The sequence below is a fragment of the Branchiostoma lanceolatum genome, chromosome 3 (genome assembly GCF_035083965.1).
Source record: "Branchiostoma lanceolatum isolate klBraLanc5 chromosome 3, klBraLanc5.hap2, whole genome shotgun sequence".
NCBI classification, from domain to species: domain Eukaryota; kingdom Metazoa; phylum Chordata; class Leptocardii; order Amphioxiformes; family Branchiostomatidae; genus Branchiostoma; species Branchiostoma lanceolatum.
Window position 1 is genome coordinate 18620011 of NC_089724.1, and position 27873 is coordinate 18647883.

Sequence of the window (27873 nt, forward strand, 5' to 3'; positions counted from 1 at the left end):
CTAGCTTTGGTTAGGGGAATCCCTTGAATAGGACTTTAAATGGAGTGTGTTTGAGGAGAGCCACATGTACACCTCCAGATCCACCACACATATCGATAAGAGTAGGGATACTATCAAACTTGGACTTCTATTGAGATAAAGCCAAAAAGAAAGTCTTTCAAAAAATGACTCCATGACATTGACCAATGGAAAGATTTGACAGACCTCCACAGCAGACTTGGTGTAGGACTCCATCTTGTTCTTCAGGTTTTTCACCATCAGGTCACAGTTCATGAACTCTGTCTGCAGCATGGTCGCCTCATCCTGACGGGTAGAGAAAATAGTGGTAAAAATCAGCTGTCACATTTTGGAAATCATTTATGGAGGCATTTTAGGTGTGCCCAAAAAATGAGCTGATCTATTTTCGAACCTACAATCACTATTTGTACATTTCATGGATTGAAACAGGATAGGTTGATATTAGACCAAATATTACTGCATATACTATCCACAGGTATTTCTGGGTTACTGTATACCATACCTTTTCAGATTGGGAAACTACAAATTGGGCAGTATGCATTGTACATGTCCATCATATGCCAAAAGCAACATGCATTTTTGCGCAGATGATGGGATAGATGAAACAAAACCCTCGGGCAACATTACTGTAAATCCAGTCTTCGAACAGACAAACACACAAAATTCATGCAGTTGTTTTTTTACCTTGACAGGACAAGCCATGATGCCATCCACACACTGTGTTGCCAAGTCTGGGAAGCTGTGATCTAGACACAGTCGTCCCAGCTCCAACAGCAAGGGGGGCCTGAACATGATATCATGTCAGAACAACAGTTACTCAATCAGATCTTACTTTTGATTCATATCTTACAATTGCACTGACAATGCAACATTGATTTCTGGAGAAAATGACAATGAAACTCATCTTGCCATGCAAAATAACTTAGAGCAGCACTAAGTCTGGCAATGCTGGAAATACAATTATCATATTGAAATATTGAAAAGCTTTGCCAAGATTTGAAGGGGTTTGCTAAGTTGTAACATAGAGAGAGCTATTTCATTTTCAAAAGCACGGGGGGGGGCAATTAAAAACTATAACTTTCACATGTATATAAGTGATTGCTCTTGCTTGGCGTCCCCCATACTTTTAAATGAAATAGCCCACCGGCCAAAGGAAACTGGAATGAGTGCACTATATTAGTAAGGGTTGCCTATCTTTAATTCTCAGACTATATCTTTGCATCTAATGTGATCATCTGTTGAGAGATTGGTTAGAAAATTACTGGTTATGTTAAAGATGAAAGTATGGCAAACTACATCTGTTGTGAATGTTCCTATATCTATGTGTGACTAACAATGAGCTACCACTGCCCACAGTGTCATGAGAGGTGCTTTATCTGTAAAGTAATAAATTTTGTTAGTTATAAGCAACTGACAGAGCATCAAGTTGCAGCAAAACAGCAATTATGTCATAAAATCAGCGAGTCTACCATCTGTAGAGGCAACATCTTGAAACAAATCAATACTATGAATAGGGACAGTACAATAAAATATCAAATGACAACTTTATGAAAACTATCTTAGATACAGGTTGACAGTGTCTATCTACATGATGTGACAAAGAGCTGTGTTAGTTATGAACTTAAAATCTAACGTTATACAGTCAATATCATCCTACATGTAGAACCACATAATCCATGTCACTAACCCATTTCAACTAGTACCCAAACTAACCACCAATATAAAGGATAGGGGTCTGTATTTAAAGTGCCACCTTGCTCGCCAGTTTAGTTGTCTATTCAATTTGTTATTATAAATAACAACTCTAAGGTTCTCCCTTGCAACATCAGCAGCATAAGCAGCTACTGGAGCTACACAGTACACTATCAGTATGTGGGGTTAGAACTACGAGGGATTGTTAATATTGCTGACACCATGGCTTCCTTGATATTGAGAACTCACTTCTCGGCAACATTAATAAAAGTTTCTGCTTTAGACGGGAGGCTTGGCGAGCGACTTCGACTGACAAGGGAACGATCACTGCTCCTGTCAGAAGTGTTGGAAAGCGACATTCTGCGTACCGATGGTCTTCTGGCCAGACGTTGCCCATTAGAGACATCCAGGGAACCTCTGTCATAGGTTAGAAATTTGTAAAGTGATGGTGTAAAAAGGGGGAGGAGGAAAACTTCTGTGGTGAAAAGTCTTTTTGTGTGATACCTACCAAGATTATATCAATTACAAATAAGTCAAAGGCCATTTCCTAAAGGCATGATCTATATGTTATTTCTTATCAAATTCCAATATGTACTACATGCATATTGAATACTAAGTTGACTAAAAGTCAATGGTGAAGAACTAAAGCCTATATATAGCTATAGGCCTTAAATTATTTAGTGACAAGACATGACAAACACGAGACACAGGACAGACATACACAGAAACAAGACTGGGACACAAATTCTGCGATCCTCTACCTAACAACAATAGACAAACAGATAATGACATCCTTACGTCCCTTCACCATCAAATAGTTCAGTTGGTGAGAAATCATCTGATTCAGATCCTGGAGAGCTTGTGTGGAAAACATCAGAAGAACATGTAATAGGAGAAACAACATACGTACAGTAGACACACAAGAGATGACTGCTGGATTATTTGACACTAATTTCTGGAATGGCGCAATAATAAAGAAAGGACAGCTGACAGTGGACATACACAAGACACAAACGACACACATGAAGTTAAGACAGAGAAGGAAATTTCACATTTTTCAGCCATCATCAAACAAACTTACATTGCTTTTGAGAACCAAGATAAAGTTTTAAGGATAAAATTGAGTAAATATAAATACAATACAAATCAATGTCAAAAACGTTCTTGCCCTGGTATACATTTCCAGGCCTGTAATTTTAGAACCAAGCAATATACTATATGTATCTACAGGTAAGATCCATCTATATGATATCATATCATATATTCTATACCAGTCCTTTACTAGAAAATGTCAATATCCTATCTAAGTATATGTATTTATATTGTAATTCTATATTGACATGAAGAAAGGGGACAATTTGACTTTTATTTTCACAATCACAAAAACTTTTAAAAGTGGTGAATTTTGGTAGCTCAAACAAAACCTTTTTGTCAAATATCAAATGACACAGTGTATCAACTAGATGTATGATGATACATGTATAACAATATTACACACCTTTCTTCGATAGAGGGAGGGTTTGCTGAGATTTCCTTCTCCCTCTCCTTGTCACTCAGGGTCTGGCTCTTCCTGCCGCCGCTGTACGAGGAGCCGTGGGACTGCATGTCGTCCTCCTGCTGCAGAATCTGGCGCAGGATCTTGAAGAGTTCCCGATGCAGGTTGGGGTGGGGTTCTCCTGACTCAAGACCACTGTCAAACATTGTTTTCAGATGTATGTATCACAGGAAGGATAAACAAGGAGGCTTTCTATATGTGCATCTTACAAATTGCATGCCTGTATTTACTCAGTGTGGGCTCGATATAATGTTAACTATCCATTGCAATTACATATGTACATATACTGAAGAGAAATGGTTCACTGTGCTGCAGGTAAAATTAAGTCTTCGGTACGTAGCCCAGAAAAATAACATTGCAGCGACCACCACCATACTCAAATATCACTATCACTGTTCAGTAGACACCCACGTTTTCAGCTTGCAGATCTTGTAGTACACAGCCAGGTCTCCTGATGCAGTTACTTTCAGCAGGTCTCGCAGAGCTTTTCCTGGCTCACCCAGTTTGTGTTTAATCTGGGGAGGATTAACACAACATTCCAAATGTTGTAATAGCTCTCATCTCTCTTCAATTTCATCTTATCAGAATTCTACATTGTATTTCTATACAGAACAAGCATGGATAAATGAAAATCCAAGTTGGATGTGACTTGAAAGTTGTGCATGATGGACCTGCAGCCTGAAGACGTCCTTGAAGAGTGATGGGACGTTCTGGCGCGTGAAGGTTGCTGCCAGGTTGCTGATGTTCTCTGCATCTTTGGGCTTGTTGGAATCCATCAGGCACTCAATCAGGGCACTGTGGACAGCAAAACACACAAAAAACTTGTGTGACAGGCCTTTCACTCAAGTGGACATAAAAACTACCCTCAAACAGCGCATTGCTGAATGGTGTTCATGTATGGAGGCATGATGGCATGAATGGAACTCTAGCATGTTCATTAGAATAGTGCTTACATCATGAGCTGAGCTCTCCATTCGTAGTCCTTGTCGTCTATTTCATCCAGGGCCCTGACCACCTGGTGAAGAGACTTGGCCAGGTGCTGGCGATGGTTTGGTTTGAGGAAGGGGCGACACATCTGCCAGTACAGCACAGATGCATTGTACACCAAGAAGTGGTACCTGAATTCAGGACAGAAGACATACACACAGGTTTAGAAACAGATGACCATAACAATATCCATCAATATCAAAGTAGCTTTCTTTCTAACCCTTTGTACAGTATGATATCTAACGACCTTTGGCAAGGGCATTTCGTCATGCATGATGAAAGTTTTGCATTTCATACCTTGGTGTCTCCTTTGCAAAACTGATGGCTTTCAGCAGGTACACCACAGCCTTCTCCAGTTGTTCCTGAAATCATCACATCAGAGTCACACTGTGTACAATTTCACATAGAATCAGGTTGAAAACACATGATTCACATGAAAACACATGAATACACATGAACAAATGTTATGAAAGTTCTCTTTGACAGTGTAAAGTAACACGAATCAATCATACTTGAGATAACATGATAGAGACCTACAAAAACAGCTATATTACTTACAGGGTTGTCAGCACTGGTGGGGGCTAACATCTGAGCCTGGCAGAGGTAGGCTCGACACAGGAACTGGTTGGGTGGGGGGGTCCGCAGGAAGTAGAGCCGCAGACACTCGTTTGTGATGTCCAGGTGGCCATACTGTGATAAAATATACATCATACAAATGTATTCATTTCTAATTTCTCCAACTTTCCTAGAATTAAGTCTATTGTTGAGTTGAATCCGCTACCACCAAGTACAGCAGAGGCACCTTCGCTGGATAGCTTTAAGGAACGCTTGCAACTTATTGAGATGTGCAAAAGTTAGGTGTGACAGGTTGTTCGGTGTAACATAACCAGCTGCTGCTGGGCCATGTGCCTGAGAAGCTGGTGTGTTACACTGGTGGGCAGTTATACCGGCTATAAAGATACAGAACTGTTCTCTTAATTTTGATTTCAGTTTACATCCTACATCAATTTTTAATCTGATCATCAAAGCTTTATTATTTTCTGTTCACATGACTGATAAGTGATAACATAAATGACTTGGACAATAACAACAAAACAAGAAATAGTTTTCCTATTATATTAATAGTACATTGTACCTGAAATCCCAGTTCAGCACAGATGACATACAGGTCCAGGCCAAAGGCAGCTGCGGAGTCGACAGCTGGCACCTGGTCACCTGCACCCTTCAGGACTTCAAACGCCTGATCCACGTACACCTGGCCATCTTTAGCTACAGGATAGAGGATCACGGAAACTTTTCATCAGATCTATGATCCCAATACCTGGCCATTTCAAAATAATGTCATGATGACATCATAAATGTATCTGAAACAATAATTTGTTAATATATCGTTATGGTTCACTAAGTGTCATTTATTTCCATCAAAATCAGCTGGCCTATGTGCACACAAGATCTAAGTTGCCGCTGCAATGACTTAAAAACTAATCCCAAAAATTTGTCAAAATTGTCATTTATATTACGGTGCCAGTTTGACAGTTCTTCAACTCAACTCAACAGTTCAACTCAGCTCAGCTCACCTCCATACTTCTGGGCTGCTGACAGCAACGTGCGAATGTTGGTGTCCATTCTTCCTGATCAACACGTTTTATTAACCAATCATGTACCACCTTACACTTGCTGATTGCTCTCCACGAGTACCTTTAGACCAATAAACTGGAACAAACTTGGCGGGCTAATTCACCACCGAGTTCTAAATGGCCGCCATTTTGAAGTGACGTTTTACACCTTCAAATCATGTCATACGTACGAAATAGTTTCTCCTTTTTATACGTCGTTTTCTCACTGTATCAATCTTTCAGGTGAGAAAAAAAATAATTGTCATATTTTTCATGCATGTAATGTAATTTTGGACATTATTGGATGATGATATAATGAAATCCTGGTGAAAGATATTCTTAGCGCATTGATCTATTTCTGGTTGCTATGTAAACTATCCTCCTTGGTAACAATAATGCCTTCCCAGAAGGCCATTCAAAAATATTGAAGGTCAGAGGTCAGCTGTATCAGCGCATGCGTCATTGGTTGGAGGGAATGGCCGAGAATAAAACAAAACACCGCCAAGTTTTCATCATCAACTGGACGCACGAAGAAAGTTGTGAATGCAAACTCGGCTTAATCTGTAAGGTAAGGTCAAGGCGAACATAAGCAATGTTAAGATCGTCTGTCAAAGTTTGAAATATGTATCAAAACAAGGGTCGATATTTATGAAATTATGGGGGGGGGGCGAAGCGTGTTCAGAGAAACAAAGAACTCAGACACCTCCAGCAGTTCGCAAGCACAAGCCACCAAGAGTTAAACACCTAGAGAGACATCAGCCTCGTATGAACCAAGCGTAACACAGCACCAAGAGACCACGTCTAGCGATATGATAGACGTTAAACAAGGACAACAACAACAAGTTTTAGCGGGTGTTTCGAAGGTGTTAACTAGAAACACTAAAGATGTACGTTTACAAATCTATGATAGAGACTTGAAACACATGATATGATATATAATTTACTAGTACTAGTATTTAAGTTTTGTTGCCTTCTACCGATACCATCTTGTACTGCAGCTACCTTTTGTTTTCATTCATATTTTGGGCTATTCCCCAAAACATTCGTTTCTTTGTTTGCTTTTTTAGCACAAACGGTAAACCAGTAGTATCCAGCTGCTCAAGTTCACCCACCAGTCCACGTCTGATCACGTCCAAGTGCAAACTGGTAGTTATGGCTAAGAGGAGGAGGTCTAGCTCTGTGGGGATGGATGGACGGCTGGAGGAGGACATGGGTCCTTCCATGAAGACTCGCAGGAAATCTGCTCCATCTATTGATACAGGTGTGTTTGTGTCAATCACTTTGGAATTGTATTCAAATATGATAGATATAGTAAAACAGAAAGACTATATATTGTAAGTGTAGGGAGAAAGAAGGAGCATCTACTTTTGGGAAACATTGTACCTCTGTTGAACTAAAGCATGAAGGTAAAAAAAGTACCTTCGTGTAGTGTGCATTTTTCACTAGTAGCGCATGAAGCTTGTTGTATCAAAATACATAAACATATTTAATTATCATTATTCTCTACATGTACCGGTAATGATTAATATGTCATGATGTACGTCATGCCCAGACTAGAGTACTAGTCCCATTTCTTTTCTTCAACAGCACTGATTATTTAGAACTGATTAAGGGTGAGGCCACTGTGTGGTTTGAATATTCCTACCCTTGCTACCAGCAAGTTTGCCTGGCAATATTGAGTCCTAATCCTATGCATATTATGCTGTTTTTCTTACTGTGGTGGCGCTATTATTGACTTCATTATTGTCCATTTATCTTTTTGCCCTAAATGATGCTTTTTTCCTTCTCTATGCCAGCCTATCCTAGGATTGGTAGGTCACTTTTAAAGCTTTCCTGTGGTGTGTAAATTAATATCTACTGGTCTTGCTTGTCTTGAAAGTCTTCTAAGAAATAACATCGGCATGACACTCACCAGAACTTATTCTCTCCCTAGAGTTAAAACAGTTGTTATCTACAAGCATGTTGTTTACATATTGTATGATTTACTACAGTAAAGATATAATGTGTAGGTGACTGCCAATGTCATGGCGATCATTCCTGAACTTGTTTTATTTTGTTTTGTTGCTGTCCTCCTTCCACAGGTGAGGTCATCCAAGACCTGTATGACATCATTCGCAACCATAGGGACGAAAATGGCCGCCTTCTGTGTGATCCGTTCATTCGCGCTCCCAACCGCCGCAATGCCCCAGACTTCTACGAAGCTGTGGACACCCCCATCGACATGCTCAGGATTCAGCAGCGAATCAGAACAGACGAGTACCGCACGCTGCAGGACTTCACTGCTGATGTGGAACTTCTCGTGAACAATGCAAAGAGGTACTACCCACAGGGTAGCCAGCAGTACAACGATGCCAGCGCCCTGTGGGAAATCTATGTGGAGGCTCGAGATGAAATTCTACACGAGGTCCATGGGGGCATCAGTGGGGACACACTGGAGGCAAAGGCAAAGAGGGGAAGGGAGGAGATGGATGAAACAACAGAGGAGGAGGAGGAAGAGGAGGATGTTGAAGGGGAGGATCAGGAGGAGATAGACTTCCCTCCCTTTGCAGCAGATACAGAGAATCCCTACGAACAGCTCTTCGTAGCCATGGCCAATTCCACTGATCCAACAGGCAGAGCTATGTCGTTCCTGTTCCAGAAGCTGCCAGTCCGTTCCGAGTTTCCTGAGTATTACAAGATCATCAAAGATCCCATGGATCTGACAATGGTTGCTCGTAAAATCAAGAGAAATGTCTACAACACACTTGCAGACATGGAGAGAGACATCAGCCTGATGGTACGGAATGCCAAAACCTTCAATGAGCCAGGATCACTTGTCTACAAAGATGCTGTGGCACTGAAGAAGATTTTCTCACTGAAGAAGGCAGAGCTTGAGGGAGAGCCTTTAGGAGTCAGGAGTTCGGACAGATCTAGTCGGAGGAGTGGTAGGTCAGGACTGAGCAGCCGGCTGTCAGCCATCACGGCTGCCCTGCAGTATTCATCAGAGGAAGAGGACCAGAGTGAGGCCAGCGAGCGAGTGTCAATCACAGAGTATGAGGAAGAGTCCGAAGCAGACAGCTCCATGTACGAGGAGGGGAACACATTCCTGGCACTGTATGACCACGTCAGAGGGTACTCAACTGGTCAAGGGATGTGTCTCTCCGAGCCATTTCTTAAGCTCCCGTCCAAGAAGGCATACCCTGACTATTACCAGGAGATCAAACATCCCATGTCCATGTTGAAAATCAGAAGCAACATTAAGCAGGGTTTGTACGAGAACCTTGACCACCTCGAAGCTGACTTCACCCTGATGTTTGAGAATGCCAAACAGTACAACATGACAGGGTCTCGCATTTACAAGGACGCAGTCAAGCTACAGCAAGTCATGCAGATCAAGAAAAGAGAGCTGACCAAGTCTGATAGCAACTTCGAAGACACAGAGAGCGTGCTAAGCAGTGCTTCCGGTGTCAGCAGAAAAATCAAACGTCCACAGATCATGGAAGATCTGGAGGAAAGACGGAAGAAGAAGAAGAAAGATGAAGGAGAGAACACCATGAAGGGCCGCCTGCGGTTCCTGTATGACGCCATGATAGGATATTGTGATGCATTTGGTCGGTTTCTCATTGAGCTGTTCATGGAAAAGCCTTCCCGGAAAGACTACCCTGAGTACTACAAGATCATTCTGGAGCCTATCGACATGAAGACGATCGATTACAACATCCGAACTGACAAGTACTCCAGTGTGGAGGCCATGTTGGAAGACTTTGATCTCATGTTCAACAATGCACGCCACTTCAATGAGGAAGGTTCACAGGTGTATATAGATGCCTGCACGCTGGAAAAGGTTTTGAAAGACAAAGTAAAACAGCTGGGGCCTCTGCCTTCAGAAGGCGGTCTTTTCTCACCAAAAGCAGGACTGAAGGGGCCAAGAAAGAGTTCGCCAAAGAAGTCCAAGTTTTTGACACCCCTGCAGCAGAAGTTGCGGGACATGTACGATGCAGTGAAGGACTACAAAGACTCCACCGGCCGCAAGCTCTGCTTCATGTTCCTGCAGCTTCCCTCCAAGATAGACTATCCCGACTACTACCAGGTCATCAAGAAGCCGATCGACATGCAGAAAATTGAAGCCAACATGCGATCCAACAAGTACAACACTGTGGAGGATTTTTTGGAGGACTTCCTCCAGCTTTTTGACAATGCTTGCAGGTACAACGAGCCAGACTCACAGATATACAAAGATGCACTGATCCTGCAACGGGCCCTCCTGGAGAAGAGAGATGAAGTCCACGGGGATGGGAGCTCAGAAGTGCCAGACATCCGTGGATGTGTGCAGGACCTTCTGAACAGTCTCTTTGTATCCGTTCTCAACCACCAGGACGAGGAGGGGCGGTGCTACAGCGACTCGCTCTCAGAGTTACCCGAGAAAGAAGACAAGAAGGAGAGGGAGCAGCAGCAAGAACCTCACAAGAGAGGTCCGGCAAGCTTCAAAGCCATCCGCAGAAACCTAGACAAGGGGAGGTACAGAAGGCTGGATGTGTTTCAGGAAGATGTGTTCCGGGTGTTCGAGAGAGCCAGAAGAGTCAGTCGCACTGACTCAGAGATGTATGAGGATGCAGTGGAACTCCAGCAGTTCTTCATCACCATCAGGGATGAGATCTGTAAGAATGGCGAGCTGATGCTGTCCCCAGCCCTCAGCTACACTCACAAGCACCTCCAGGTGGAGCTGGATGCTGAAAAGAAGGAGAAGATCCCAAAAGAGTTGGAGGAAGACAAGGAGAAGAAAGAGGATGATGGGAAGGTGGAAGATGAGCTTGAGGAAGAGTCCAGTGAAACGGCAATGCAGCGCAAATATAGTGAGGATGTCAGCTGGGAGGACCAGTCATTCCGTGTGGGAGACTTCGTCTACATAGAGAATCAGGACAAAAGCCAGCCCCCTCATATTGTCTGTATCGAGAAACTGTTTCAGGATGACCAAGGGGACCAGTGGCTGCATGGCTGTTGGTTCTATCGTCCAAAGGAGACCTTCCATTTGGCTACAAGGAAGTTTCTAGAGAAGGAGGTGTTTAAGAGTGACTACTACAACATCGCCCGCATTGCTAACATAAGAGGAAGATGTTTCGTGATGTCAGTGAAGGAATACTTCAAGAGTAAGCCGCTAGGTGTCAGTGATGAGGATATCTTTGTATGCGAGTCTCGTTACAGTGCAAGAGCCAAGGCCTTCAAGAAGATCAAAATCTGGCCCACTCCCCCTAGTAATGTAAAGATAATCCCACGGGAAGAACCACTGTCTAAAGTTCGAGTAGCATCAGTTTTTGCAGAAGAAGCCAAACTAGAGGAGCAAGAGGCAGAAACTGAGGATCAAGAGGAGGAGGAAGAGGAAGAAGATGTGATTGACAAAGTCAGGGAGAACATTGCAGTGGATGCATCAAGCACCACCGAGCCTGGTATTTCCCATTATGAGCAGTTCATCTATGGTGGAACCTGCTTTAAGCTCGGTGACTCTGTCTATGTGAAGTCCAACAGGGAGCAACCCCTCATGGCTCGTATAGACAAGATGTGGGTGGATGCCAACAGTGATCCATGGTTTCATGGCCAGTGGTTTATCTACCCCTCAGAGACAGATCACAACCCGACCAGGCTGTTCTACAAGAACGAGATCTTTCTGACATCCATGGAGGAGTCCAAGTCCATGAGGACCATCCTGGGGAAGTGTTGCATCCTGGCCTATAAGGACTACCTCATCTGTCGGCCCACAGAGTTCATGGAGGATGACATCTGGGTGTGCGAGGCTCGCTATTATGAGACTGACAAGCAAATCCGCAAGATCAAGGCCTTGAAGAAGTACAGCCTCTCCCCTAAAGTGACGGATGATGAGATCTTCTTCTTTCGTAAGCCCGTCGTCCCAGGAAAGGTCCCCTCACCAAAGTTGGCAGAGATTTCAGAGGAGCCTGTTGCTTTTGCTGTACCTCCTGATGCGGAGGAAGAACTGCAGCAACCATCAACTCCCATAAAGGCACCAAAAGCCAAACGGCCTCCAAGCGGGTACATTCTGTTCTCCAGCGAGATGCGAGCAACGCTGAAGAAGCAGAACCCCAACTACGCCTTCGGGGAGATCAGCCGCATCGTCGGGATGGAGTGGAAGAACCTGAGCGCGGCGCAGAAAGCCGTGTACGAGGAGAGGGCGCAGCAGAGCTCCAGCCAGAACGACGAGGAGTCGCCCTACCCAGCATCCCCTGCGTCGGGTCACAGCAGCAGCCGCTCGGACCCGCTGATCCTGGTGTGGGAGTGCCTGTGGGAGGGCTGCGACTACCAGTACGAGAGCGAGAAGGACCTGGTGGCTCACCTGCTGGAGACGTCGGGTCACCTGAAGCCAGAGGGAGAACAGCAGGAGTACTTCTGCTACTGGGCTGGCTGCCCAAGGTCAAGGGTGAAGAAGAGCCTCCCGTTCCCCAACATCTCGGGAATGAAGCGCCACGTCCGGGAGGTCCACGTGAAGACGTCGTCCCGACAGATCCCGCTCAGCCAGAGAAGTCGGAACTACATACCGTACCAGCCTGGGTACCAGGCATCACCAAGCCAGTCACCACGCCCATTCACACCACAGGTACATATTCATCATATTAACCAAGTTGACACACCTAATTGATCATTCTGTGTTGCAAGCTGACTTGGAGCAGTCTGAATTAAATGTAGTCTGAGCCATGCCAAATCTCTGGCACCTCTGTTAGCTTTTAAATGTCTCATTGTTAATTACATCATGCCTGGAACTTAGATGTACTTGGAAACATTCTTGTTTTTGCATTAACTTGACTGTATTTTCAAGTTCAACTTAAATATTCTTGTTCACTTGCATGTGTCTTGTGTTTTAAAAATGGTAGTAACATGCAAATGGAGGTAATAAATTAATCAAAGCCTGTTACTCCATGTACTCTGCAGGGTTCTGGAGCTGTGCTGGGTGTGGTTCCTCCACCCATGCCAGCAGGAATGCTATCACAGGCACAGATAGCAGCAAATGGTATGTCCTCCTACAGTATATGTCCTATTGATTGTACAGAAGTACATGTAGTACTAGTCCTGGCAGTATTGTATTGAATGGATAAGTTTGGTTTCGATGTAAAGGTTTTCTACACCAATGTACCTGTCACCACTAGCTATAGGGATTTAGAAATGAAATCATATTTAGATACATTTCTTGGATTTGATTTACAAATGAAGCAACGACTTATTCATCCTACAGGTACACCTGGCCAAAGAATGACCCCAGGTACCAGTCAAGTGCTGACCCCAGGACAGTCCATTAACATGTCTGCTAACAGTCTACAGGTACAGGTATATCTTGTATGGTGTTCACAATCCCTGTTCCACGCAAAGGTCAATTTATATTACTCTTCACGTCCTTCAAATTCCCCCATCAGCATTTATGCCAGACTCCATGCAAACTAATCCAACTGTTTCATTGTATTATTGTTTGCTCGTGCGATGTTCGTATGTGGCGTATGTTACACTTGCATTTCAACCGTGTTTCATGATGTGAAGACATCTGCAGTGTGCATTTTACAAACTCGTTACAGTCAAAGCTGTCAACCTTAGTACTTAGGAGTGACTGTGTGGTGTGTGGGGGTAATGATACTGCACTCAATAGTGTTCAGTACCAAATTAGGATCGGGTAGACACAGTTAGATGGAGGAGATAACTTAGGACTTGATTTGATTGATTTATCAGCACATAATAGTAACATAACAAGAATTGAAACAGGATGAATAAGAGAATATCGTGCTGGGGAGGACTAGCAGAATAACAACATCTTTCTTTCCAGTATGCCTCCTTCTCGCAGATCCCCGGTGCCTTCCCCCCTCAGAGCCCATTCCCCCAGCAGGGGGGATACTCCCAACAAACCCCCCTGTCACAAGGTGGACCAATGCCTCAGCAGATGTTCCCCCCTCAGATGGGTCCCCTTCCTGTGGGCACTACCCCCCCTGCACCGCAGGTGAGATGGTTTCTCCCACTGTGCATGGGTTTGCTCTGTTTGGTCGCTCTCCCTTCAGGACCTCTCACTGGTTGTGGTAGACAATTGAGATGACAGTTTGATTTGGTTCTCTTCACTCTACTGCCTGTCCTATCTGCTCTTGTGGGAGGAGTTCTCTATACCCTGTTGGTGCATCTTCACTTTCGCAGGGTTCTTATACAACTGTTAGATATGACATTAAAAGATTGCCCTGAAAAGTGCATACTTAATTTGATACTAATGATACCGGTAGTATCTGAAGCAAGTCCTTAGAAAAGCAAAGTTGAAGACTGGTAGTTCTTGAATATTGTATCTAAGTTAAACTTAGATGTTATATACTAGTATTACTCGCAAGGCACATGACATTAGGATTTTGGAATACAAAAATATGTATGAAACTGAAATTTGGAAATTGCCCAAAAAGTGTTACTAAATAGTATTTGACAATTGATGGTGTCCAAGTAACCATCATGAAATTTGGTTTGTGAAGTAACATGAAGCTGAACCATGACATGTTGTGGCACATTTGCATACTGGAAAAAAGTAAAAGTCAACCAGCAGCTGCCTTCTTTATGTGTGGATATTGATTGAATGTTTTGTCAAGTACGAATTGACAGGCATTTTACTTCTCACAGGACAATGTGGTACATTGTGTGGAATGATGTCTCTCACTAGTTTTGCACTATAGCATTATTTTGGAACACTTCACATAACCTAAGCCTCATTGCATCCTTTGATGTCCTGTTATGTATCCCAATCTTGACCTTGACCCAGATTGTTGAGGTCCCAACATATTCAAATTAAGGCATTATAGAGAAGACAGCTGGTTGGGTTTACTTACCTGGTCACCGCAGTGGTATGGCATGATATTGGCCTGAATCTATTCTTCATGGTTGTTTCTGCCTGATTATGATAAGCAGAATGCTGGAGCCATTTTTCTGCCCTTTAGCAGTGTTTGTAAGAGACAAGTCACTGTAGTAGGGATAACATAATTTTGAGATTTGAAGAGGACTAGCTGTTATAGAATACTCATAGTCACTTTAAAGGGAATGGTTCGGATGGCACTGCACCAACCTAAGATCAGCACGTTGTAGCTTAGATACTGTGCACAGCTCGTCACATGCATCATCTCTCATTTCTCTGCATTTCATCTCCCACATCTCCTGTTCTTGTGTTGATGTCTCACCCTAGTATGTCAGTCCTGTCATTCCTGTTGACTGCATGAGAATGTTGTAAATGAATTGCTTTTAACGACAAAAACAAATAAATAGTGAAATTGGGTGTTTGTTCTGGTGACTGGGTTCCCTGTGCGACTGTAAGATTGATATTAACTCCCATTTTCCCCTCTTTACAATTGTGCCAAAGTATTTTTATGGACAGGGTGGTACTCAGTACGGTGTTCATCCACAGACACAGTCACCAGCCCCCCCTCCACAGCCCCCACCCCCTCCGATGTTTGTGCCTCCCCCTCCAAAAGCGCAGAGACTGCTGCACTCCGAGGCTTACATCCGCTACATAGAAGGTCTAAAGGTGGGCTTTCAAGTACCATTGTCTTTTTTCATAATCAAATGCAACAAACTCTTTCATCTTTAGCACTTGATACACCAAATCTTAAAGACGCACTGAGAAGCTAAATACTAAGTGTTGTAGTTGTAGTCTTTGTAAAGTAAATGTGGTTAATTTCAGGGTTTAAGTAGGTATGTCCTACCCATCCAGGTTGAGAACAGGTCAGTAAGTAACTGGGAAGAGACCCTGACCGTGAGACAGGAGGATGTACAGTTGACGGAACAGCAGCGGGCGCGACTGCCCGGACACATCCTGAAGAACGGAAAAGGACCACACAAGAACATGGAGTCTGCGCTGTGGGCCCTGAGAGACCTCATGCTGAAGGACTCTCTCACCATCCGAAACTTCCATAACTAAAGACCTGGTATATTGCATTCCAACAACATTGCTTGATAGTTTTGACTGCCAAACAATTTTGTACCAAAGTACGTTTGCCGCTATATTGCACTGTACGTGGAGAAAATCTTAATCCTCCTGTCATCTCAGTTTGGAAAATGGACAATTCTTCACCAACCAGCTTCTAACCTGCTTCATATTGTTGAAGCTTTATCGGCTTTCATAAACATTATAGACCTGTAATGCTACAGTTGTTTTAACACTGAGGTTGATGTCAAAGGATGATAACAAGAAATCCTTTGGTCACACCTAGATGTTTGTAAAAAGAAGCCTTATTTGCCTACTGGGACATTGTAGGCAAGATTTTAAACAGTCCTGCATACTCATCCATACCAGTAACCTTGAGTTTGCTCGAATTTTTACCATCCAAGGTAGAATTTCATAATACGAATTTGTGGGGACTACTTGAAACACCTTAATTGTTATTTTTGGTAGATGTCAGTAGCACTTTCAGTATAATTTTGTTTTAGATTTGTGGAAATGTTAAAATCTAGAGTTAGGTTTACTGACCATAGAACATCAAAAATGAACAAGAAGTATTCAAACAGAAAATATGAAAGAATACCATCACTATGTATGTGTAGGAAGTGCTAGTCCATATACATGTACATAAGTTGCCAACTTTGTTATTTCTGCCATTGTCATATTCAGAGGTATGAAATGGTTACACACATGTACAGCAGGAAATATGGATGACAACTAGATGCGGGGCCAGAGATTATCTTGAATTTGACAAATCATGTACATGTATCGATTTAGCATATTTTATTTAACTTCAACATTACCAGAAGGCATGGCCAGTCCAAGAGAGCAAGCAACATGATGTGTCACTACCTGAACAGAATGTCACTGTTGATTTTGCTAGAATGGCCTTTGTTGTGTCTGTAGTAGAAATAAATGATGGAAGACCCTAAGATTTGTGTCACTGTAGCCTTGCTGCATTGGTTTGCTTTTATAATCATTTTAAAACACATATCTAGGTGCCATGTATCACACTATTTGCACTGATTGACTGGGAAGATAGCTACAGTGTAAGTTTTAACAAACTAACTCATCACATCATTAGACCATTCCAAGTAAATCGTATGGATGACATCTATGCACAGATTGATTTTCATCTGTTTTTTATAATATAAACACTGCATAGCATTGTGAATGTAGGAACACAGACGGATTCAGCTTACGAAGGTCTTAGTTGTTTCGCCTTATTCCCAGGACAATAAAAGACGTTATTGGTTGTTTGCAACAGAAGAAATGACGTTAAACCTTTTACCCATGTTCAATCTACAATTCTCAACTGCTAGGTACATGCATCAAAAGAGTCAATGATGAAATAGTACTAGTAACTGATTATGAATAGGATAAATCTTCATGTCATATCATATGATCGAGGAGGTGCCTCGAGCATGTTACAACAGCCTCATTACTCAGATGAGTACCTACTGGCTGTAATGATGCAACCTGGTGAAGAATGATAATAGTGATACGAATTTTGATGGACTAGACTAGTAAATATGACTTCTGTGCAGTACTCTATCTGTTTACATGACCTACATTGTAAATCCCCATCTGTTGGCAAGCAGCCAGTTTCCCCGAAATCAGGTCATGCACTAAAAAGCCCATTGTAGTGTTTCCTTATGAATTATGCTAATGGAGCCTTGATTTGCATGATTCATGTCTAATAATGTCCACCTCTACTTATCTCCCAAATGCCGCAATAATGAAATTCCCACCATTTACCACTATGGTATCTTATTGTATTCTCATTAAGTATGCAAATTAGGTAACCATTTGCATAATTGTTGATATCTTTCTTTCAGATACATATGTCACATGTTTGGGAGTCCTATCATAAAATGCAGTGGTTTTATAAACTTTCCTCGTTAATTAAAGAAATTAGCTCCTGATATGCATAATTATTATTCAATTATGTAAAGCATCAACCAAGCTATCTGTAGGCATACCATAAATCATGACCATACGTCAACGCCTTCTCTACTTATTTGCCTCCAATGAAAACAAAAACAACCACTGCAGTTCCAAACAAGCCGCTAGGGGGCCAAAACTTAAAACACTTACTCCCTGTCCCAAGAACTATCCACTACTTAAATCATCAACCTGGTGCCTCCAGAAAATTTGACCTCAAACTTTGAAGGTATATGTATCTGCTTGGATGCCCATTATCGAACTTGACCTTTTTCTTCGAGACCCTTACCCATCCATTAAATATCATGCACAACCATCAACAGCTCGGATTTTGTTGTCCACATGCAACATACATACATACATAAACAGCCCGCTGCAGTACTGTAGGAAAACGCCAGGTACACCATTTTTGAACTTGATCTCCGTTTCTACAACCGATGCTCACCTACCAAAAATCATGAAGGTCCATTCACAGTTTCTCGAGGTATGCTCTTGAGTCAATTACACCAGCTGTGAGTACGTATGCATGTCAAGACTCTTCACATTCATACAGACCCACAGCTGGCGTAACTGAAAACATAACCTCGGTGAAGCTAATAAGGCTTATTCAGCTGTTACACCATTGTCTAGATGAAAGTTCAATTCTTGTTTAATACGACATTTCCTTTTTTACCTCAATGAACCCCCGGCAACTTGTATACCAGGCAATCAGGGACAGCATTATCATCTAAGTCGGTCAGAAATCTGTAAGGGACACTGGGACAAGTTTTCTCCAGGCTTGTCTTCTATCCTACCACCTATTATGTATGTATGTATGTAACTTAAAACCCCAGGCTAGCTTTGTGACTGCCTGGCATTACCCCGGCCACGCCTGCCCCTGCCTGTACCCCGCCCCTTGTACCCTCTCCCCCTCTGTCCCCGGCCTCGTGCACTGTTGGCGTCAGCTTGCCTGCCACCTCCAGCTTCAGCCCCTGTGCATAGACATCGAACAAAACGTGAAACCTCCAATTAGATATGATATCTTATATTTAGGAGAACTTCTTAAAATCCCTGCAATGGTATTATAGGTAATATTCATATGTACTTAGTTAACCAATTGTATAGATTTTGTTTCATTATATCTATTTGTACAGGGACTGCAGGAAGAATAGTGCGCATTGAGTTGTATCACTAATGGAGATCCAAATAAAACAAACAAACAAACTTGTCCAAGTTACTCGCATGGGTGTATTGAGGCATTGGTTGAATATACCGTACTCGTAAGGCCACAAGGACACAGGAAAAAAAGTCGAGAATCGATTTTTAACATTTTCAGTAGTGTGTGAAACAACACTGCAGCTTACTTAACTGCTCCAGCTTGTTCTCCCGAATCCACTGAATCCACTTCTTCCAGTCGTCACTGCCCTTCTCCAGGGTCTCCCCGGCACCCACCACGATCAGCCCCCGCCTGGCTCGGGTCAGCAACACGTTCATTCGGCGGGGATCGCTCAGGAAGCCTGCAAAACAATCAGCAACGTCATTTGAGTTTAAGGGGCAAATTGAGACTGCAAACTATGTTGCTTTAAGGAGACTAGGTTCTTTAGCTGTACCATTTTCACTCGCACTTCGTCAAAAAATGCACTACGTTTACATTACACACTTACCAACGTATCCTCCCTCATTGGCCCGAACAGCAGAGAAAATGATGACGTCACGTTCTTGTCCTTGGAACCCATCTACTGACCGGACGGCGATGTTCCGCTTCAAGCCCTCTTTGATCTTTTCGATCTATTCGTGTGAGGCCAAGCAAATTTAATGAACAGCAAGTAGTTTTCAAAAAAAACACAAGGACACAATCTAATAGACGCATGATGTTTTGCAACATTTACCGGGGAATAAGATATAACATTACACCCTTTAAACAAGGTTAATTTTTTTTGGTAACATTTACGTACGCTGTATCACTGATTGGCATAGCTTGATACATACCTGCGCCTTGTAGGGTGACACGATCCCAATGTCATCCTCACGAATGTCACCTCCCTCAAGCAGTTGTTTTGTGACGTTGGTGACAATTTGGACCTCTTCATCATTAAACTTGGACGTCCCACGGGATGTCTCGCGAGAAGAAACGTTAACAAACGAAACTGGCATTTTCTGGTTAGGCCAGTTGAACCCCGAGGGCGGCATTCTGTCGGATGCTTCTACGCCATTTTTAATCCGACCTTCGTAGAAACGTTCTGATGGGAAGGTCGAAATTGCCGGATGCATTCTGTACTGTGTGTCCAGAAGGTGAACCTGAACCTTCTGTCCTCTCCATCTGAAATTAAAACAGAACTTCAATATTTTCTTCGTCTGCGCTCTCAACAAAGATTAAACTCATGGCCTCTTTGATAAGCAAGCACGGCAACTAGTCACATGCATTTGAAACTCAGTCATTTATAATGGACGACAATGATCATTTCTATATTCTTAGACTTTATGTTGTTGTCTTAGTAAAATGTACAATACTGAATATATTAACCTTTCGAAGAGGGAGATTTTCAACTCCTGTGCATCCTCGGTCTGTACGAGCGGTGGGAGTTGCTGGTCGTCCCCGATGAGACAGACCTGCTGACAGCCGTGAGACAGGGCACACAGCACCGCCGGCTCCGTGGCCTGCGCCGCCTCGTCAACGAGCACACGACGGAACGTCAGCTGCTGCAGAACCGGGCTGCCCGCGCCGATACACGTCGTGCAGATGATCTGTGTTATAATGATAGAAGTTCAGTCACTGAAAAGTTTCATTGGCTTGAAGTAGAAGAAATATCCAATACGTTGTGTTGAACATCATGTTCATCTGACTCTTGTCTGTCTATATTTGGAAGATGATAGAGCTACATGTTATACTGGACGTACCTTCCAAATAATATTCCCTTTGCACAAAACTTTCGGGCCATTATAGATACAAAGATGCAGACATTTTTAATAAAACTCTTATCACTTACCTTTGCCTTGGACAGGATCGCTTTAATGCCCTGAGCTTTCTTTCTTCCCCTCCTGGATTCCTCCGAGCCGTACTTCTCGTCGTACCGTTTGTCGAGCGTGAGGTGCCTGAGGCCATACCTTACCTTCTCGGGCTGACCAACGCGCAGTATCTGCTCTTGTGGAACATTTCTGCGGGGAACAAATAGGAGAGCGTCAATATCTGTGTTATGATATCACCATCTTAACCTTACACTATACGTGTCATATCAAGCCTTGCCTTGAGTAAGGCAAATAGAAGGTTACATATCTCGCATGGCACCCTGGATGATAGAAAGTGGCAATACCTTATCCAAGAACATTACTCTGAAGCAGTTGCGACTACTATTTAGAAATGATCAGACCTTTTCCTACCTGTCTATAAGTTTCTGTATGATGTTGTCAACTCCCTCGTTTGTCTCTGCCACGGCCAGAATCTTGTTGTCACTTTGCTCCTGCCATCGGGCGATGACTTCAGCCGCGGCCCTTGTCTTCCCTGTTCCCGGCGGTCCCTGGATCAGCGTGATCTCAGACGAGGCGGTCGCTTGGACAGCTTTCTCCTGGCTTCTGTTCATCATACTCTCCGTAGACCATCGCTTCTTCGGTCGCACGTCTGTAGGAACATCAAAGCCAGAACTCTCAGTTCGTTGATGCTCGAATGGAGCATCGGTTTGGAGATCTTCACCATCTGTAGGACCAGTAGGGGGCGCTTCTGTTGTTCCTGGTACCTCGGGTTGTGCTTCCGCTTCACTTCGGGTGACGTCGGCTGCCATTCGGTCTTCGTCGATGTCCTGCTCGAAGATAGTGGTCAGTGCGCCAACGCTACCTCCGAAAGATGAGATTACGCGTTCACAAATCAGGTTACTGGGGGTGTCCGAGTCGGCTTTCACGCAGAGGCAGTCGAGTGCCGCCATTACCCGCTTGTAGGAAATGCGATTGCCGATGTGGACGGCGGTGAACTGCCCGGGAGTGATGTACTGTAGCTGCGTCCTGCCACTGGTCCACAGAACTTTCAGCTCAACTTCTACCGAATACAAAGAAGACAGAAGTTAATCAACATCACAAGACACATTTGAAGTAACCTTAAGCGGGATGAAAAGACTTGTGATACGTTATTCTATAGCTGCGACGTTGAACGTTTGTACACATACCGGTCCTGTCGATGTTGACTTCGGTCACTATGACTGAGGGTGAAGTCTGAGACGACGGTACCGCCGTTATCTGCAGCTGGTCCCCGACAGACAGCGGCAGCTCGTTCTCCTCCCAGTCAGCAATGATGCACCGACCATCATACTCTTCCACGCGTATGACCGAGATCTCGTCCTCTCTCGCGCGAAGAGCCCGGCTCCGGCAGCTACAGACCTCCTCCCGGACTTCCATGGTACAAAGCGCTGTCCAGTGTAGGTAGTAATCCAGGCGTCCGGGTACAACGTCAGATTGGTTCATGGGAAGTACACCTAAAGCGTGACAACGTAAAATATGTTACATTCGGTGTAAGAAAATGACACAGAAAAATTTGTTTAAATGGTCACGTCAAAAGTATATAACGGCCTATACTAGATGTTCAAAAGTATATAACGGCCTATACTAGATGTTCACATGTACTTATTGTCCCCTATTATTGAGTCAAGATCTAAATGTTAACCTGTTTTGTCGTTTGGTGCTACAAAACTGTGTTTCACATACCATCTCTGATCATGTCCAGCAGACTGTTGGCGCAGTCCACGCCTGCGTACTGAAGGTAAACGAACAGTTGTCGTAACCTGTCCAGTCCAAAGACGACGCCATCTCTTTGGAGAGTTCTACAAAATCTGATGAAGAAAATGTATGGTCTTAAGATGACATTCACAAGTATTGCAATATCATTATTTACACCAGAACACAATACAATATGACAATCGGGCCGCTTATTTTTATTGCATATATCAACAGTGCGGCTTACCATGCTTCTTCAAAGAGATGGAAATTTGTCGATGGCTTAAATCTGTTGGACATTCGTAACCCGCCCACGGCTACGTCAAACTTGCAGCGTGACTTAACGGACCTCGACAAATGGTCCCACGATCAGCAAATGGTCCTACATCCCGGTAAATGCAAGGTCATGCACATCCAGTTCAGCAAGGTCGCATCAATCCCTCCCCCCTCTACCTTAACAACATCGAACTGAAACAGGTGCAGGTGATGAGAATTCTGGGGGTTCTCCTGCAGGCCGACCTGAAGTGGAATGCACATGTAGACCACATTTGTAACAGTGCCAGCCAGCGGCTGTACCTACTTCGGAGACTGAAATACTTTCATGTTCCCAAAGAGGACCTTGTCTCAGTGTATGTGTGTTATGTACGTCCCGTCACGGAATATGCCGCCCCAGTCTGGCACTCTGGCCTCACAAGTGCATTGAGTCAGAAGATTGAGAAAATTCAAAGAAGAGCCGTCAGGATAATCCTGGGGTCAGACTACTCCGGCTACACCGATGCCTGTACCATCCTGCACCTACCTACTCTCCAGGCGCGTCGTAGCAACCTGACTCTGAACTTTGCCACCTCTCTGCTATCATCTGAACTGTACCGCCACTTCCTGCCACCCGTAAGACAGTCAATCAGCAGCCGACGCACGCGTTCGTCGAACAAACTGCAACTTCAACGCTGTAGAACTGACCGTTATAGAAACAGCGCCATACCTCAGATGACCCGTCTGATGAACAATACTTGACTTTACCATCTGTTTACTAGTATATGGCTTTACTACATGTCATTCTGTCTCAAACGAAATAACGCTGATTCCCAGCCTTTAGCACTACGCCGCTCGTTTAACTTCCATTGTTTTTAATATGTATTTACCTTTTACGAATTAATGACTCGTACGTCTTGTAAAGTCAGACTGCAATTCAGTCTGTTGACTGTCACGGTCTGATTGTATTGTGTGTGCAATAAATAAACCATTCATCAATCGAAACATTGGACTTAAGTAAAGAGGCTTCAATTCACCTGCGGATTCTCGTGAGTGTGACCTCTGTGTCCACGTGAGCTACCGGCTGCACGCACATATATGACGTCATGAACACAATGTTGATGAGCACGTGAAAGTATCTCTCTTCGGTCTCGGGTCGGAGGTTGACTTGATCACGATACCTCCACAACAAAGATTCAAGCCTCAAAGCTGCCTGCAGTGTGAAGAGGAGAAACACACACTAAGCCGTTTGTTTATGTTAGCGGTTATAAGTTTGAAAAAGGCAGTAACAAAAGTGATATATATATATATATATGTCACAATTGTTTCTTCTCACACTAACAATAAGACAGCTGTAAGTGAAACGTACCTCGGGTAGTTGTCCAAAGAGTTCAATGATATGGTTAAGCGAGTCACTTGTCAGCGTCCCGGCCTCTCCGGCCTCACAGATAGCTTCACACATGGATTCAAACTTGCGCAGGCGCTCAGCCTCCTCTGAAAGGACTTCTTCTGGTTCAACCCCCAGCTCAGGAAACTCTCGGTGACTTCCTACATCGACAGTGAACGCCGTGCCTTCCACGTGCGTCTCTCCTGTTGCGTCTTGCGACGGTTCTTCCGTGAAGGCTTCCCGCTGTCGCCGCTCGGTGTAGATGCTCGGGCCGCACTGCATATGTGTAACTTGATAAAAGATTTCAACTGACTGGACTTCTTCCTTCTGCAGCTTGACCGAGCGGTCTCTTCGTTCTCCGGGAAACCTGTCCAGCGCCACGCTCATCTTGACGGATCCGTCGCTCAACCGTAGCCACACGAATGTCCTCGGGCGTATGACGTTGTAGATCTGCAGGTGTTCCGAGTCCAGCTCCAACAGGTAGTCGTCGTTCCTGTGGCCATCTTGAAGGTCCACCATTTCCATCCCTCCCCCGGAGTGGTCCGAGAAGAAGACGACTGTGGGACGCCCCGAGCTCTGGTCTGTAGTGATGACGTCCTCCATCACTAGCGGCCCGGGAAGACACAGTCCCAGCACCAGGACTGTTCCAGCCAGGCAGAACTCAAAGATAAGCAGCTTCGGCGTCTCGGACGTCAGGACACTTCGGACGGTCGGCCAAGATATGTCTTCATCGGACTGCTGGTAGAAGAGTGACCACTGGTTTGGCGACATTATGTCCATCCGCTCTATGTCGTTCTCCGTAAGAACCCTTGATCTGTAGAAGGCATTGCTGATGTACTTCATGGGTAGTTCAGGGCAATCAATTACCACTCTTGCCTTCTGACTTGGCGTGAAACGCGTGAAATCGATCCGGCTCACGTAGCTCTGAAGGTCCCCGAGGCAGCCGTTGCTCTCACACCATTTGTACAGGAAACGGAAGAGCTGATACTCGCTGACGTTGATGTCCTTGTTATTCAGAAGGTCTGTGATGTCGGGCTCTTCAAAGACTCTAACTGTCAGGTCGCTGTCTACAGCTACACTGTCGGCGAGGTAGAGATCCGCGCGTTCCAGCATCTTCTGCCACACGTATCTGGTCTCCCGTGCTTCTGGCGGCTAAAGAGTGAAATACGTCCATGTCCGTTACTGATGAAAGGCAAAGGCGAAAGATGGTCTATCTACGTCCTCAATGAAATCAGACATCCAAACAAACACTGGACATGAAAAAAATATTCACATGATAGAAAAGGCTCGTACAGTAGATACCTTGAGCAAACGAGGTGGAATAACAACGCCTTTCCCGGTCTTTGCTGTGTCGACTGCAGTGGCGAACAGCTTCGCGATATTGCGACACTCGGACGACTTGACGCCTCTGACGTCAGCCCATCTGTTGAAGAGCTCGTTGAGTCGGCTGACCGTGCGGCTGTTGTAGTTCGCAAACACGGAAATGAGGTCGTCACTGGAGACACGTTCTTTCTTTGCAGCTTCTCCACCTGAAAAACAAAATTTCCAATGTCTATTTTGTGATCTTCTCAAAGGAAACGTTTCCCCATGAGACGTGGTCTGCAGGCCCTACTTGTGAGATTTTGCATGATCACAGTCACTATACACATGTATTTGATTATGAATACCAAAACTAGAATAGGCAACAAGGTGCATTTTAACATAAGTGCTGTATGTACATAACAAATAGCTAGCAACAAATAGTCATGAATGATTGTGATTTATATTCATAACATGCATTGTGTAGAGATCACTTGAAGAGTTACCTGGATAGGAGAGCGGTTTCTCCTCACACTCTGGAACCAGATCTGGATCCCAGCACACAAAGAACTTATCTCCATCGAGGTCGCTGCCGGCTATCTCATCGGCATGTGGCCGCTCGCCTACCAGAAACAAGGGACACATATCAATACAATGTAGACCTTTGTCAGTTATGTCAAGCATCCACCACATTGACTCCGCCACGCCACTTCACATTCTCTTTCCTGTAGATTGAAAACTGACGTTGAAAAAAGTTTGTTTCGTCTTGTTTTGTTTTGTTTTAACGTGTAGCTGGTTTAGTGCGTTACCTTGTACAGGAAACACTATGCAGTCCACAAGATGGCGGCACTCCTCCACATTGACACACTGCAACACGCGGAAGTCTCCGGGATGGTAACACGGACACTTCACGACAGCCACCGTCGTGTCAGCGAATACCTGTCACACAGCAGAGAAAAAGCACGTTTGATATAATGTCCTGGAATAGCATGTGCAAAATAAATGTTGGCCCTTCAGACATTTGTATCAAAACTAATATCGGAGATGCGTATCATGCATAATTATAATTAATGAGGTAAATGATTGAAGAATGGCAATGAGAAAAAGTAAATACATATGTATCTTAAGTTGTACTCATATATTTGTTCCTACCTGCGTTTTCCCTCGCACTGTGGCTTGGAAGAAGCACTGCCCAGGCTGAAGCTTGCCCGAAGGATCACAGACCCCGAAAACGTTTCTGGACTTTTCTATGGGTATTTTCAATGCTCTCGCTGGCTCAGGCTTTGTGTTGAGGAGTTTGTGGACTTTGTTAGCTTTGGGGGGACGTCGCACTCTATTACGGAACCCCCGAAGTATCTCCAGCGTCTCGTTGTCAGGTCCGTCCTCTCGCGAGAACAGACGTTCGGCGAGACCCATGTATCCCCGGGCGCAGAGGTGGCGGAATGCTACTTCTTTGTCAATCTCTAGGCGGTCAAGTTCCCGGAAATACGTATCTTGCTTTGACAGGAACACATCGTCTTGGATGCCTAGCGCTGAGAGCATCATGATGTACTGTTTGTTGAGCTGGCCGAACGCGTAGGGCTGGGAGATGCCGTCATCACACACACCGAAGACGTGCGGCGCTGGTAACTTCCACTTGAACTTCTCTTGTGAGGGGCGAATGCACACACCGTTGGGAAGAGATGGGTCGATCATGACGATACCCTTGCATCCCTTCATGCGGAACTGGATAACGGAAGGGACCGGTGGGTCCTGGTGTCGGTAACGCTCAGAAATGTCTTTGTCGTCCGTGATTTTTCTGGCGCAGGCTACAGATATGAAACCGCAGCCGTCAGTGAACGTGAACCCGTTGGCCTCGATGTCCTTGATGTGATCTATCTCCTTCACGTGAAGTTCAAGGCACTTTGTCGCCGTCGAGAGTAAAAGACCGATTCGTGCTGCTCGCTTGGAAGGATTCTTTATGGCTTCAAACTCGCCGAATCTGTTTACCAGCCGTTCCCAAGGACCCAGGACTCCCTGATCGTACAGAATGCACGTTCTCTCTCGGAGCTGACTCGCGCTGTGACCGAAGAACACATAATGGCGCTTCTGCTGGTTTCCAACCGACACTTTGAACCCTGACTTCAAGACTGCCGTGACGACATGACGGGGTGTACTCAGGTCAAAATGGAGGACGACAAAATGGCCGACGTCGTGTTCTCGGAACAGTGAACACATCTTAGCATCACTGAAGTCCGTCTCGACGAAAAAATCGTCTATTCTTAACTTCTTCCTTCTGACGTCTTCACGTCCCCTCTTGCGTCGTATGTAGACAACTTTGATGGGAACTTTCTGGAGTCTCTCCTGTGGTCTTGACCGTTTCTGGTTATAGATCAGTTCTTTCTGCGCAACACGTCCGTCTTCTGTGTCTGGATTCTCCAGAAAGCCCGTTAGAGTACGCGGATCTGTTGACACCATTCTTACAGCTGCTGTTGATTTGTCATTGAGTTACTGTTTCTAGAGATACACAAATACTGTT

The 27873-nt window shown here is 44.3% G+C and overlaps 3 protein-coding genes across 14 annotated transcripts in view; 1 reads left to right on the forward strand and 2 right to left on the reverse strand.

The window, feature by feature from the left end:
• LOC136430805 (cilia- and flagella-associated protein 46-like) overlaps window positions 1-6037 on the reverse strand; it is a 35597-nt gene extending 29560 nt beyond the window's left edge. For 4 of the 5 annotated variants that reach the window (XM_066421767.1, XM_066421768.1, XM_066421765.1 and 1 more), the window contains exons 1-11: window positions 5830-6037; window positions 5388-5521; window positions 4811-4942; window positions 4550-4614; window positions 4219-4383; window positions 3937-4060; window positions 3677-3780; window positions 3209-3400; window positions 1960-2127; window positions 703-802; window positions 205-303 (exon numbers count right to left, since the gene is read on the reverse strand). In XM_066421767.1, coding sequence (XP_066277864.1) covers window positions 205-303; window positions 703-802; window positions 1960-2127; window positions 3209-3400; window positions 3677-3780; window positions 3937-4060; window positions 4219-4383; window positions 4550-4614; window positions 4811-4942; window positions 5388-5521; window positions 5830-5878 — 1332 coding nt within the window. In that variant the 5' untranslated portion in view covers window positions 5879-6037. The remainder of the gene's footprint in view (window positions 1-204; window positions 304-702; window positions 803-1959; window positions 2128-3208; window positions 3401-3676; window positions 3781-3936; window positions 4061-4218; window positions 4384-4549; window positions 4615-4810; window positions 4943-5387; window positions 5522-5829) is intronic. The other variant, XM_066421769.1, reaches the window with a different exon arrangement.
• Window positions 6038-6297: 260 nt separating this feature from the next.
• On the forward strand, window positions 6298-16728 carry LOC136430806 (protein polybromo-1-like). Of its 7 annotated transcripts, none has more exons than XM_066421770.1 (9): window positions 6298-6436; window positions 6936-7129; window positions 7665-7679; window positions 7950-12451; window positions 12784-12862; window positions 13085-13176; window positions 13664-13834; window positions 15218-15382; window positions 15569-16728. In XM_066421770.1, exons 2-9 carry the CDS (start codon window positions 7021-7023, stop codon window positions 15773-15775), a joined length of 5340 nt encoding a protein of 1779 aa, XP_066277867.1. In that variant the 5' UTR covers window positions 6298-6436; window positions 6936-7020; the 3' UTR covers window positions 15776-16728. The 7 variants fall into 7 exon arrangements, with proteins under 7 accessions (XP_066277867.1, XP_066277870.1, XP_066277868.1 ...); XM_066421773.1 differs by having other exon boundaries at window positions 15263-15382; XM_066421771.1 differs by having other exon boundaries at window positions 13085-13170.
• On the reverse strand, window positions 16394-27812 carry LOC136430807 (uncharacterized). Of its 2 annotated transcripts, none has more exons than XM_066421778.1 (15): window positions 26508-27812; window positions 26165-26294; window positions 25862-25978; window positions 25359-25585; window positions 24039-25208; window positions 23707-23882; window positions 22409-22533; window positions 21874-22179; window positions 21098-21746; window positions 20707-20875; window positions 20244-20464; window positions 19709-20039; window positions 19384-19507; window positions 19084-19236; window positions 16394-18711 (listed from the first exon to the last, which is right to left on the reverse strand). In XM_066421778.1, the coding sequence occupies exons 1-15, from the start codon at window positions 27810-27812 to the stop codon at window positions 18575-18577; spliced, it is 5340 nt and encodes a 1779-aa protein (XP_066277875.1). In that variant the 3' UTR covers window positions 16394-18574. The 2 variants fall into 2 exon arrangements, with proteins under 2 accessions (XP_066277875.1, XP_066277876.1); XM_066421779.1 differs by having other exon boundaries at window positions 18657-18711; window positions 19089-19236.
• Window positions 27813-27873: the final 61 nt, after the last annotated feature.

Coding starts and splice junctions, on each gene's coding strand:
- LOC136430806 (XM_066421770.1), top strand. CDS start 7,021: ATGGCTAAGAGGAGGAGGTCTAGCTCTGTGGGGATGGATGGACGGCTG. Junction 12,452..12,783: donor CACGCCCATTCACACCACAG/GTACATATTCAT, acceptor TGTACTCTGCAG/GGTTCTGGAGCTGTGCTGGG. Junction 12,863..13,084: donor GGCACAGATAGCAGCAAATG/GTATGTCCTCCT, acceptor TTCATCCTACAG/GTACACCTGGCCAAAGAATG.
- LOC136430807 (XM_066421778.1), bottom strand. CDS start 27,812: ATGGTGTCAACAGATCCGCGTACTCTAACGGGCTTTCTGGAGAATCCA. Junction 20,040..20,243: donor AAAATCTCCCTCTTCGAAAG/GTTAATATATTC, acceptor TTTTAATTTCAG/ATGGAGAGGACAGAAGGTTC. Junction 19,508..19,708: donor TGTCACCCTACAAGGCGCAG/GTATGTATCAAG, acceptor TCACACGAATAG/ATCGAAAAGATCAAAGAGGG.